We start from the raw sequence: 13,701 nt of genomic DNA on the forward strand, positions 1-13,701 counted from the left end.
TCACGGTCATGAGTTCAAGCCCCACATTGGGCTCCACGCTGGGTGTGGAGCCTACTTAAAAAAAAAAAAATCTAGAAAGGACTCTCCATCAAGGAATGGAAGAGGATTAGATGAGGTGGTGGCCCTAAGGGGGCATGGCCCTGCCAACATCCTCCTTGAGGGTTTGTACCTGTCAGAATATAAATTTCTATTGTTGTGAGCCACCCAGTTCGTGGTTCTTTGTTACAGCCAGCAAATACAAGGAAGCAAATACAACCAGCAACTTGCGATGTAGTCAGTGGGTTCCACCATAACGTTGCCCTCTGTGGTCATGGAGTCATCCTTGTAGATCCGTCCGGCTGTGGTTCAGATCCGCGCCTGGGTCTCAGCAACCAGCCCGCCCGTACAACCACCCACATCGGGTAATGAAACAGCTTGCAGAGAAGGGGTGCTTGGCAGGGCCGAAAGGGCCCCCTCATCCTTTGTGGAACACTTAGGGTGGCGTGGTTGAATGCTGTACAGCTTCCTGCCACATAAAGGGGCGATTTCCTGCTCAAATATCCTGCTGCTGCTGCTGCAGTAGCCATGACTCAGGCCGGTTTCCTCTGACCCATCCCTCATTCTCAAGTCTGAATAGCAGAAGGTATTTCCTAGAAGAAACTGGCTCTTGGTTGCCTGCCGTCTTTCTGAAGCATCGTTCAGAGTTTCATGAGGACTTACGGAGTCCGGCACCATAAAGGGGTACAGTCTACCCCTCCTTCTCCTGCTTGCTGCCCTCCATAACCACCAACCCCAACTGGAACAGTCCGCAGCTGGGAGGAAAGCCCTGCTTTGGCCCCCAGTGAGCAAAGGGAGTTTGTCTTCATTGTCGGACGTGCCCTACAGGCATCCAGCCCAGCCACTGCCCAGTGCAGAACAGGTTTGCAGCAGGGGACCCTGACCTTCTGTGTTGCTCTGGGGCTGGAGGTCGGAACAGCGCCCTCCAGCGTCCAGGTGCTCTTTCCCAAGAGCTGTGCCGCAGCTTTGCACACGGCTGAAGAACTCAAGAACGCGGGGCCTTGTCCACTAGTTCATTCTGCATTCACCAAAACCCTGGGTAGGATCCTGTGTGGTGCTGTCCAGAGCCAGTGTGTTTCATCTGGGGCTTGAGGGAGTTGAGGAGCTCACCTGATGAAGAACGGGAGAAGGGACATTCTAAGACCCAGGCGCCCTGGGATGGGTGGCAGGCAAGCCTTGTTTCTGAAGCCTCTTCAAGGATGGGATAGACGAGACCCAGATTATCTTGCAGAGGGCAAAGGTAGCCCTTCCTACCTTTGGCCTCTCTGGGGTTTCCTGGTGTCCTGACAAAGGTGCTGAGGAACCAGGCGGACAGCAGCTTCTTCCCCACAGCCTGGTTTTAGACCCAGTCTGGAGCCAGTGAGCTAGGATGAAGACCTGGGCCTCACTTCAGCTCAGCTCCCAATAACTAACAGGTCACCTCAGCTTTCTGGCCCTCAGTAGTCTTGTCTGGACGCTGTGGTGAGGGGCACATCAGACCAGGGGATCTCAGTGCCCCTTCTAGCCTAACACTCTGTGGGTCTGTGTCTCCAAAGTGTAGATGTAGAGGGCATCAGGTCAGAGGAGTAGAAGCTGAGGAACAGTGTGGGAAGACACACTTGGGGACATGGAAGGAGCCCATGAAGAACCTGAGAAGGTTTAGTCAGAGTGCTAGGAAGAGAGCTGCAGGCCTCAAAGAAGTGCGTGTGGGTCCTGGTGCCCAGGGCCATGTTCAGTGGAGTGGGAAGACTCAGAAAAGGGCCCTGAGCTTAGCGAGAGGTCATGGTTGACCCTTACAGACAGAAGTGGCTGGATAGGCTGAGCGTGAGTGAGAGGTGGTGAAGGGAGGGTTCACCCTGGACGGAACTCCAAAGCAGTATATGGTGGGGGGTGGGGGGCTTTTACTTCCTTGTGGTTGCCCCTTCCTCACTCTGTGTCCCCCTCCCTCATGCTGCCCAGACTGCTGCAGCCCCCACCCCTACCTCATGCCTGCTCTCTGGTAAGTGTTCTAGTGTTCTGTGCTCCCACCAAAACTGATTCTTAACAGAAGTTAAAAAAAAAAAAAGAAAGAAAGAAAGAAAGAAAGAAAGAAAGAAAGAAAGAAAGAAAGAAAGAAAGAAAGAAAGAAAAAAGATTAATTTATTGGGTATTACTTTGTGCTAGGCACCATGTTAATTTTATCTTTACAATACCCCTGTGGTAAATACTATTATTTCTCCCTTTTTACAAATGAGAAAACTGAAATAGAAATTAAGAAACTTACTCAGGCTCATGGCAGTCAAAAGTGGGATTTGAATCTAGGCCACATGACTCCAGAGCCCAAGCTTTAAGAGCTGTGCTACACGGTAATCTGACTGAATTAACTCATACTACAGTGTGAGTGACTGACTAATGTGTCCGCATGGAAATTCAATTTCTTACATGATTTTGCATCGTAAAGGAGGAGTTTCAGAATCTAAAGATAGGGAGTGCAAATGCTGTTATTTTTTAGACAAGGTAGTTGGTCTTCTAGGAGCTCTTAAATTATACTGCACAGATTACCAGACACTTCTTGTCTATTAAGAAAAGCTGAAGTTTGTCAGTGAGTTTGATAGAGTTTGTGAATAAAAGAAAGGGGAGACATAGTAGACAGAATTGGAGTTGTTTGTTTGTTTGTTTTAAGGAGAGAAAGATCTGTGCCTACATGAAGGCAGAGGGAAGGCCCCGTGGGGAAGGATCCACTGGAGGTACTCAAGAGGGCAGGGGGACATTTGAGGTGTTTCCAAAGAATCAAAAGGAAGTAGGCTCTCAGGTATTGGGAGAGGCTTCACTCTATCGATCAGGAAACACCTCCCCCCAAACCATTCCCCCCAAATATGAAGGGCAGCTAGGGGGACTAACAACTAGGAGACAGATGTGTGTGGAAGTGACAGACGAGGTGGGCAAAGGGAGAGCATCAGACCACCTTAGTCTACTTGGCAAGGAAACTGGGGATGCGATTCTCATCTGCCACGAGGGTGGAGAGGACATCTGGGAACCAGGAGGCTCAAACAGAAAGGAGGCAGTACAGAAACCTCACGAGTAAATCTCTAGAGAAAAGACCAGCACTGGGGATGGTGGAGTCGAAGTCTCCTCTGCCAAGGTCCAGTTTCCCCCGGGATTTTCTCTCGTCTCCGTCCTGACCACAGAAAGGGCTCTTGACCTCAGGCTGGGTCCCCAGATCAGAATCGGGTGATTTCTGGTGGGGTCCGACTGAGCCCTCTCCTCTTGCTTTCCCCTTCGTCTCTGGTATTCTCGTGATCACTTTGAATACAGCCTGAATGAGCCCCCTGACGCACCACGAACACACGTTCCTAAAGAGTCACAGCACATCCCAAGTAAGGGTCACCAAGGAGCAGCTCCTTCACGGGCCACCTCAGGAACACTGAGAACTCTGCGTCCAGGAAACCTGAGTTCAGACATTCACAGGATGAGGGCCATCTCTGACAGGCTTCCTTGTTGGTGTTTTAGGAGACGAGGAGGAGGATGGAGGTGATGAAGACAGGTTGGATGGTACAGTCAGAGGCCCCGGGCCCAAGGGGTCAGGTGGGTTGGTGTCGGAGGCCCACCTTGCCCGGAGGCTGACGAAGGGAAAGAAGAGCCGGCGGATGCTGTCCAACAAGCCTCAGGACTTCCAGGTGGGAACAGCCTGCGGGCCCCACATTTTGGTTTTACCACCCTGTTGCCCGTCTTCTGGCAATTGCAGTGGAAGTCCAGTAGGAAGGACCTATTGCTATGAGCAGCAGCCCAACTAGCAAAACGGGACATCAGGGCGTAAACCCAAGAAGAAGAGCTGTCCCTGTCTCTTCTGCATGCAGGGGTAGATGGAGTCGAGCCGGATGAGGCTCTTCAGAGAAAGAAAACTATACCCCTCCCTCCCTTTGGTAGTAGGAGAGAATAGAAGCACAGTAGTGCCTCATCATAGTTCTGGGCTTTTCCTTGGCAGACAGCAGCAGAGTGAGTTAATACATCCCAGGCTCAGGCAGCAGGTGGGAGGCTGGGGTCAGAGCCGTGCCTCCTCTCCCCCTGCCCCCACGGCCCTTTCCCTGACCAGCTCTGGACTGTTTCAGCCCCACTGCTGCTCTCGGCTTCTCCAACTCAACCCCAGCTCCCACCTCGGGAATGAGCAGGGGGGCCACCCCCAGCCTGTGCGCACCTGCCCTGGCCTGGTTTCAGCGATCCGTACAGGCAGACGGGCTGACACGGCTCCTGAGGGTTCTCTCACCCAGCGCTGGGAAAGGATCAGTAACGACAGCCCTTCTGTGCTTGCAGATCCGTGTCCGAGTGATTGAGGGCCGCCAGTTAAGTGGCAACAACATCAGGCCCGTGGTCAAGGTCCATGTCTGCGGCCAGACACACCGAACAAGGATCAAGAGAGGGAACAACCCATTTTATGATGAGGTAAATGGGCGTAATACAGGTTTCTGCTCAGTGAGTCTTTCCTATTTATATGCACCTTCCTGCCTTCCACCCTCTTCTCCCCTGTCCCACGTGGGAGGGGAACTCACGTGCCAACATCTGGTAAAGACAAGGCAGAGTTCCAGCATTCGACATTCTAAGAACCGCTGGGTCTTGAAATCACATGGCCTGGTTCTCAGAGCTGCTGGCATCTTCCTGATGCTTTTACAACAACCCCCCACTGCGCCTGTCCTGATGGATCCTTGCACCCCTAAAGATGGAGCACGTGAAGTCATCTGCATCTGCCTTTGCTCTTTCTAATCAGCAGGATGTCTCTGAGGGATGACTCAGTAATTTCTATGACCGCTTTGCTACCTTAAAAAAAACACACACACACACACACAGCTGGCACATCTTCACAATTAAGACCAGTTGATGCTGGACCCTCATGAAAGAAAAAAAAATTATCAAGTTTCAGTCACAGCTCTAAGGCAGATGTTACAGTTTTCACAGGGACAACTAATGGCTGACTTTTTAGAGGTGTCAAAACCTACCTACCTGGCTATAAAAATAATATACATAAAAGGAAAGCAATTAGGCACCAAAAGTGTCTTCTTTTCCCCCCGCTCTCATGCTGAGAATACAGTCCTTCTGCTGACCTCTTCTCTAACACTCCTCAAAAACGCTGAACACCTTCGTAGTCATCTCAGGTATCACAAAGCTCCACTATCAGGACTGTGAGGAGAAAAGAGGTTTGAGGAGGTTTCCAAGCCCAGCCTTGCTCTGCTGAGGATATGCATTTCTGGGATTCCTCAGGCATGAGTCCCATGCCCCGTTCTCTGAGCCCAGGCCTTCCCTGCCATGTTTCCTGTCACCATTCCTCTGAGTTCCCAGCCCCGGCTCCGCTTTTGTTCTTTTTCCTACTACTGTGCATAAAAGGAACTGGTTTCTTCTGTCTGGTGTTCCAGTTTCTCCCCCTGTGTTCAAGCTGTCCCTCCCTTCACAGAAGGCCCATCTTCTTCTCACTTGTCACTTCTTGTTGGATAAGCTGCAGACAACAGCACGCCGCTAAGTTGTGTCAAAGCAGACATGAGACGTGGGTGTGCGCTGGGGCGGGGGGGGGGCACTTGAAGTGGACTTCGGGAAAGCCTGAGAGGGGTTCACTGTGGAGGAGAAGACTGGACTGCAGGGAGGACAAGCTGCTGGGCGATTTGACACCTAAGGTGTGATGCATTTATCATGCAGGATGAATATTTACTCAGCTACATTCTGACAAGCTCGGCAAGGATCTCCACCTTAGAATTTTCCCATCATAATGAATTTTTTTTGAGATTAGATCTCTAGACAAAAGGGACGAGTCAAATACCTGAGACTCTAAGCAGATCAATTCAGGAATCAATAAAGGAATTTACTAAAAAAATGAGTAGTTTACCTACATCTTCTTAACCAAGTGATTAAAGTTGTTACCATCAATAACGAGACAAACTGATGTGTGTGTCCTGATGTGATATACCAGAAGGACCAATATCACCCTTGTCATTTCATATCAAATAGCCAATTCGAATCTAATGGTGAGGAAATATTCACACAAATCCAGATTGTAAGATATTCTACAAGACAACTGATCCTGATAGGAAAAAAATAATAACAAAAATGGGCAGCAGCACAATTCTATATAAAAGGAAACTAAAGCTGGGGCCCTGGGTGGTGCAGTCTGCTAAGCGTCTGACTCTTGGTTTCAACTCAGGTCATGATCTCAGGGTCCATGAGATCAAACCTCATGGGTGAGGTCGGGCTCCACGCTCAGCACAGAGTCTGCTTGGGATTCTTTCCCTCTTCTTCTTCCCCCATCCTCCCCTCCCGCCCTGCTCGCACTCTCTTTCTCCCTTTAAAATTAAAAAAACGGGGGCGCCTGGGTGGCACAGCGGTTAAGCATCTGACTTCAGCTCAGGGCGTGATCCCGGCGTTATGGGATCGAGCCCCACATCAGGCTCCTCCGCTATGAGCCTGCTTCTTCCTCTCCCACTCCCCCTGCTTGTGTTCCCTCTCTCGCTGGCTGTCACTATCTCTGTCAAATAAATAAATAAAATCTTTTTAAAAAAATTAAATTAAAAAAAAGGAGGACACTAAAGAGACACAATAACCAAAAGTAGTATGATCTTTGAGTGGATCCTGGATGTTTTTTAAAAAGCTAAAAGAACTTTTTTCAGGCCAATTGTAGGTAATTCAACTCAACTTTCCAGGTCATGCAAGCCCCAAGCCCCCATTTTAGTGAAACTTGCAGCATGAAATAACCTTAGATCTTTATGTCAGTTAGCTAGCATATTTCTGGCCCCAAGAGCAATTCTATCTCATTACATAAACGCTATAGTTGTTACATAACCCTTCTTCCTTTTTCCAGCACGCAAAGGCGAGTTTGCCAAGAAGCTCACGCAGCTTAAGCTTCGGGGCCTTTTTGAGGGCCCTGCAAAGTGTTCTCATGCTCAAACCTACTTTTGGGTTATGTTTTATCATTTTTTAGGAGAGTTCCCAAATTGTAGCATTAGATCCCGCTAAACCTGAGTCCACCCCTGTTAACATTCGAACATCTCTCTCTTCTGTTTTGACAGTTATTTTTCTACAATGTTCACATTACCCCTTCTGAACTGATGGACGAGATCATCAGCATCCGGGTAAGGGGCTACGGGATAGAGAGGTCGTGCTCTCTAATTGCCAGATACAGCCAGTAAGCTTCTCATGGCTCTTCTTTCTTTCAGGTTTATAACTCCCATTCTTTGCGGGCAGATTGTCTCATGGGGGAATTTAAGGTAGGTGCCAACCGTCTGTTTCATTCACCTTAGATGGGCACTTTCATAATGAGGAGTCAGGTTCCTGGCCAGGTATCAGGCTGTCCACTTTGAGGACATCTTGAAGTTACGTGTAAGGGATTCACACCATGGTCTTTGCTGAGGGCTGGAATGCCAGAAGGACGTGAATGCCCCAGGGCCAGAAACCAGTCGAGTGTTCTCTGGCCTGGGTGTAGTTAACTTCTAAAGTACAAGACTTACTGTGCCTTAAGGCAAATGCCTGGAAGCTGCCACATCAGGGCCCTCGAAGAGTTCTGGCTGTGGCTGGAAACCAAAGCAGTGCTGCAGAGGGGAGGAGTGCTTGACAGTGGCAAGAAGCCCATCCCCTAGCTTCACTTACCAGTGGCCCCAGAGTCCCATCTGCAAAGCCAATTACTGTAAATCTGGACTAGGAAAAGCAAGCCAAACCAGGAAAGAGAATCAGGGTGCTTTTCCCAGTAACTCGCATTGGAATCAAAGACAAATACTTGGTGGGTGCTTCCCTGCAATTCTGCGTGGATTGGGCTGCCTCTCAAAGGAAGGGGCTCCCAGTCATTAGAAGTCCTAGAGAAAGATCTGGATCAGGCATATGTGTGTTCATACCCTGTCTGCCACCACTAGACACATACCAACTGATCCTTAGTTTCCTCTATAAAATGGAATCCTTATGAAGTCTAAGTGGGATAGAATATATAAAACATCTGGTACAATGCTTGGCACATGGAAGTGCCCAGTCTATGGTTATATTAATATTAACACTAGCATTAGCTTGAGGAGAAGGAAGAGGAATACTAGATAGGAAATTGGGCCAGGTGAATTCCCACGGGGTGACCAAAGTCCAAGCTTGCCTGGGACCAAGGGATTTGAGACTTTCTTTGCTTGGGGAAAAGTTCCAAGCAAACTGGGACACACTGGTCATCCTACTTTCTTGGTCCCTTCCAGCTCTAAGACTAGTTAGTTCATTCATTCGAAATGATTGATTGAGGGTCTTCTGTGTGTCATACGTCAGGCAGGGCATTGGGGATACAGAGATGATAAAATGGAAATGTTGTTCTCAAAGAAATTGAAGTCTTGTCAAGAGCCTTATATTTAAATATAATAATGATGATTTCTTTGAAGTGACAAAACTGACTTTAAAATCTGTTTGAGCTATCTTAAATTATCTTTTCCCAGATTGATGTTGGATTCATTTATTACGAACCTGGTAAGTAATGTTCTTTCTCCCCATGAACTTGAAGATTCTGGGAATCAAGAAAATCTGAGGGAATCAATAAAGGAATAAAAATATTTTTTTCTTGATTGAGGAGGGGAAAGGATACTTAGCAGGAACGAATAATAGTAGCTTAATGGGGATATCCTTTTTTAATCTAATGGTGATTATCCTAACATTCACGAGTAGGTAACTTCTCTGTTTTGTGATGATATTTTGATCTTATCAAAATCAAATTATAAAACTAATAGAGCTTAGAGAGCCTTGTTTGAGTGACATCAGGACAGGATTGGGGCTGGGGGCTGGTCAGTGCAAAGCATGGAACATTAATATAGAGATTCATCTGGCAAACTTGGTGTCATTAGGATACTTCAGAGGAAATGATTGTTTATCTTACAGCAGATGAAATCACAGAAGTGTCAGCTTAATCTTTAGAGTGTCCCTGTCCTTTTAATCCTTCTTTATTATAGGTCATGCTATCATGAGAAAATGGCTTCTTCTCAATGACCCCGAAGATGCCGGCTCGGGGGCTAAAGGTTACATGAAAGTCAGCATGTTCATCCTGGGGACCGGAGATGAGGCTCCGGTGAGCCCCTGTGTTCTCTGCCTTTTACATTTTTTCACTAACTAGGGGACCAAGAGTTAAGCAAGTGGGCATCAGTGGTTGTGAAAAGCAGCACAGCTTCCAATCAATGACCCCAACCTTCCAACTCCTCCTATTTTTTGGAAGCTGTTCTTTTCTTCATGATGGAGCTATTCTTCTCGCTCACTTGGTCTCCTTCCTGGTGTCCACGAGTGTGTTTTTCATTCAGTAAAGAGATGTGTGTTTTCAAGACTCCTTTGCATCGTTTTACCTACGGAGTATGGCTCACTTGCCGAATCAAGCATCCCTACCAAAAGGGACAGTTGTCCTTCTAGGAGGCTGGGCAGCAAACTGGGAGACAGGAAGTGCCCACGAGAAATCGGAAAAACTTTAGAAACTGTCTCTCTCTTTCTTTCCTATTTAGTGCTCATAAAATTACAAAAGGCCACGTTATTTTCTTGTGGCGTATTGATTGACAAAACTTCAGAGCTTTGATTTTGCAGACCAATTTCAAGGTTGAATTGGTGGCTGAACTCTTAAGCCCGAAGCACAGGAAATCCTAATGGAAACAATTCCAGTTGGTTTCATTTCATAAACGACAGTTTGGCTTCTTATAAGTGTTGCTTTTCTCTGTGTCTCATTTGTAATCCCGTCTCCCCAATAGACTGAGAAGCGAGATCGTGATAATGACAGCGATGATGTGGAGAGTAATTTGTTACTCCCTGCCGGCATCGCCCTCCGGTGGGTGACCTTCTTGCTTAAAATCTACCGAGCAGAGGACATCCCTCAGAGTACGTATGGACTTCACCTGCCCCCGGATGGCCCGTTATCTGTGTGATCAACATGTGTTAGCATCTTACCCTGAACAACGATTGGTGCTACCTGTCCTGTTTTTCTTTTTGAAGGCCTTCAGGGGCTTCTTTTCATTCATTCTGGCCCCAGGGAAGCCACCTGGGCAGGTTAATGGGGCAGCCAGCTGGTCACGGATCCATGTTCCTTATTAAACCTTTGGTCCATCCTGCTCCGTCTCTTCCGTCCTCAGTGTTCTACATCTTCTCCTTATTCTAGAGGACACTGAAGAGGGGCCAGCAGGCAGCACTTCCAACTCCTTTCAACCCAAGGGAACATAGGAAATTTTGGAAACAAATAAGTGTGTTTGTTATTAAATTATTAAAAATGGCTGAGCAGAGGGTCGTTAAGTGCCAGTAACTAGTAATCTGTCGATACTGTGTTATGAGGTACATATAACAAGAAATTGGATGCATTTAAGACAATCAGTTACTGTGATTTTACTCGTAGAGACTAGTCCAGACATTCCTATGTCATTGCAGGGGACCCAGTGTTCTTCTGCCCTGCCCAGTGTGTGCTTCCTGCTGGGCCCTGGGACATGGGACCCCTCTCCCAGACCCCAGGAGACAGCACTCTGTCTACAGGCCATGGATCTCTTCAGGATTTGCTACTTTCCCTGGGAACCCGCTCCCTCTCTTGTTTAGCACCCTATAACACTTCCCTCGTCTCTCCTCAGAAATATCTTAAATGAAGTAAATACATTAAACCTCACATTATACTGCCTATGCAGACCAGTTTAATTGACCCCATTCACTTCTGAGTTTGTTAAAACAGAGAGAGATGCTGTTTATAGTTGCTTAAATGTTATTTATGATTATGTTGTTTGTGATTATGCCACGGTTCCTTGAATTTCTCTGGAAACAAATCAGACTAAGCTTATATCATTTTGACCTAAAGCACCTTTTCCAAGTTGAAACCAGGCTGAGTTTTTGAATTACCTCTTACCCTATTTGGATGGACTTTCTTTCTACTCTACTTTTTGCCTCAAGAAATGACTGATTTTCAGTATAATAATTTATTGGTTTATTTTTCAACATGATCTTGTTTGTTTGTTTTTTGACTTTGTGGGGAGAACACCTTCCTCAGCTAAGACAGGATTTCTGCAGTACAATGCTATTAGTGCTTGCCACTTTTTAGAACAATTCTTGTTGCAACTGTTTTCATGTATAGGAGAAAAACTTTAATTTTGCTGAGTGATTTCTATCCTTTTTAAGAAAATCAAGTGTAATTTCTGCTGTGTGACATGTTACTTTCCAGTGGATGATGCCTTCTCACAGACGGTAAAGGAAATATTTGGAGGCAATGCAGATAAAAAAAACCTCGTGGATCCTTTTGTAGAAGTTTCCTTTGCTGGAAAAAAGGTTTGTATGTGATCTAAATGCAGACGCCTCTAGATATAAATATTTAAACCGTTGTGCTTTCCTTGGAGTGAATTCCTGTTTACTCTTTTTTAAAGTAGCCCCCTGATGATCTGGGAGGTCTGCACGAACGTAGATTATCTGAGTTGGAACATGTAGACTTCTCCACGGCTTTATTTTGGAGTGGAAAGTATGCAGGATTCAAATGAGAAAAGTTGATCTTTTGAAAGAGTAGAACAGGAAAACTATGACTAAATTATTTGGATTACCTCTCAGGTCCAAGCATTGTCTTGATCTAAGGCAAGCTCCCCCACTGGCAAAATGATCCCTGGTAAATAAATGTAGACTACGGCCCCCCAACGCCCAGCAGCCCACTCCCTTCATGTTTCTCACTTCCGAGTCCCCAGCGAGCTGCCGAAACTGGAGAGCAGGCAGGGGAGCCCCATCTCAGTCTGCTGGGAAGAGCCAGGGGACTCTTGGTGCAGGCACATCTGTAAACACCACTTTTACCCACAAAGATGTTAAAGATGGGAGAGCAGGATTCTGCAGTAGAATAGCAATGCCCATGGACAGTTGTAGGGATGAAGATCTAGCATCTTCCGTATAGTTGAACCATGTACTTTGAAAGCAAGATTTGCCAAACCCCACACCTATGGCCCAGGTGTCATTTCCTAAGAGAATTGGTGGTGGGGGAGGGGTGGAGAAGCCCTCCATTCTGGAGTGAGATTTAAATTCAGACTTTAGCCCACTCCAGAGGCAGTTAAGGCAAATTCCTTAACCTCCCGGTGTCAATTTCCTGAACTATAAATCAGGATGATACTACTCTCATAGGATTATTAATAAGGGTTAATTAATTAGAGAAGTAATTATTGTGAGCCTACTAAATACCGATAGTGCCCCATATGCTGGGGATAGGGGAAGTCAGCAAGGTAGTCATTGTTTTCCTGGGGCTCCCTTTGTAGTAGAAGGGACAGCAGTTAGCAAGCAGATAAGTAATTTAATGATTTCAGATAGTGCCCAGTCCTATGCAGAAAACAGAGCCGGGGACAAGAAGTGATTGGTACAAAGGGTTGGGGGGGTGGGTTTTCCCTAGGTTATCAGATGGGACTTCTTTGAGGAAGGGACACTGGAGCAGACCCGGATGATGTGAGGTCTGGGAGGGAGAGGGCCAGGGGCTTCCAGGCAGAGAGACGAGCAGACATAAAGGCCCCAAGGGGAGGACACATTTGCAGTGAAAGAATCTCCATGTGGCTGTAGGACAACGAGCCAGGGGAAGCGATGAGATGAAGTCAGATTTGGGGTGGGGGGAGATGGGCAGGCAGGGTTTTACCAGCCAGAGTAGGGTCTGGACTTTATTCTGACGTGCTTGGAGAGCTCACTGAGACTGCTACACAGGGTGCCGTGAAAGTAAGGAGGCAGGAGAGGACGTATGCATCAGACAGGAGCCCACGACAGGTGGCGGGGGGGTGGGGGTCAGCATCTGCGCAAAGCTGGGGTGTCAGGATTTACTAGCGGATTGCGTTGAGGCATGTGAGGGGGAGAGAGATGTGGCTGACCGGTTTTGACAGGAGCTGGTTTGGGAAGCAGGGAGCAGGGCTGGTGGGCAGGATCCAAAGATCTGTGTGCACACATTAACGAAGAGCTGCTGCTTAGACATCTGTGATAAGTGCTCAATAAACATTAACTCTTACACCATTTCGCTAATCCAAAATTAGAAATCTGGCGATTGAAAACTAACTTTTAGTGCATAGAAGGAGCAAAGATTAATACTAAACCCACATTATATTTTCCAAATAGTTAGAAGAGAAATAAACTTTAACCAGGCTACTAAGTATATAACTGGTAAGTACGCTGCTGGAGTCATAACCTAGGATGCCTATGTTGTGAACTTATGGAAATTAGAATCTTGACTGCTTAGTTTTGTTTTGATGATTTTACAGGTTTGCACAAATATAATTGAGAAAAATGCAAACCCTGAGTGGAATCAAGTCGTTAATCTTCAGATCAAGGTTTGACTGTTTTTTTTCTTTCAGAAAAAGTAAGACTACCTACTTTAATACTTACTGAATAAGTTGAGAAATAACTACCTTGTTCTGTTTCTTTTTAACAGTTTCCTTCAATGTGTGAAAAAATAAAACTAACAGTATATGACTGGTGAGTTAAAAAATAAACTTGTGTCTAATTCACAATTAAAGAATTAAATGTTTGGATGTTGAGGAATGGTACTCTAGTTGGGCTCTTACTTTTCAGTCTGTTTCTTTTTCTTCCAAAGGGAGGTGATAAATTGCTCCTGGAATCAGGTGTTTTCTTAAAAAAAAAAAATTAATAGTGGTATTGTTGCAGAAACGCTTTGTGTATCTTGGTTCAATTGCTCATAAACAAAAGAAGGGAAAATGATCTGAAATTGCCCCGAGATAAGAAATCAAGGATTTAAATAGCATTTAG

The 13,701-nt window shown here is 46.4% G+C and overlaps 1 protein-coding gene across 4 annotated transcripts in view; it reads left to right on the forward strand.

The window, feature by feature from the left end:
- MYOF (myoferlin) overlaps positions 1-13,701 on the forward strand; it is a 152,025-nt gene that overhangs the window by 58,319 nt on the left and 80,005 nt on the right. For all 4 annotated transcript variants that reach the window (XM_087862901.1, XM_045810055.2, XM_087862899.1 and 1 more), the window contains exons 6-15: positions 3,505-3,671; positions 4,306-4,434; positions 7,041-7,103; positions 7,188-7,238; positions 8,430-8,460; positions 8,937-9,052; positions 9,714-9,840; positions 11,156-11,259; positions 13,197-13,265; positions 13,367-13,410. In XM_087862901.1, the coding sequence (XP_087719027.1) occupies positions 3,505-3,671; positions 4,306-4,434; positions 7,041-7,103; positions 7,188-7,238; positions 8,430-8,460; positions 8,937-9,052; positions 9,714-9,840; positions 11,156-11,259; positions 13,197-13,265; positions 13,367-13,410 (901 nt within the window). The remainder of the gene's footprint in view (positions 1-3,504; positions 3,672-4,305; positions 4,435-7,040; positions 7,104-7,187; positions 7,239-8,429; positions 8,461-8,936; positions 9,053-9,713; positions 9,841-11,155; positions 11,260-13,196; positions 13,266-13,366; positions 13,411-13,701) is intronic.

The sequence above is a fragment of the Ursus americanus genome, chromosome 6, assembly GCF_024610735.1.
Source record: "Ursus americanus isolate L20-20 chromosome 6, mUrsAme1.1.p, whole genome shotgun sequence".
In the NCBI taxonomy this organism is placed as follows: domain Eukaryota; kingdom Metazoa; phylum Chordata; class Mammalia; order Carnivora; family Ursidae; genus Ursus; species Ursus americanus.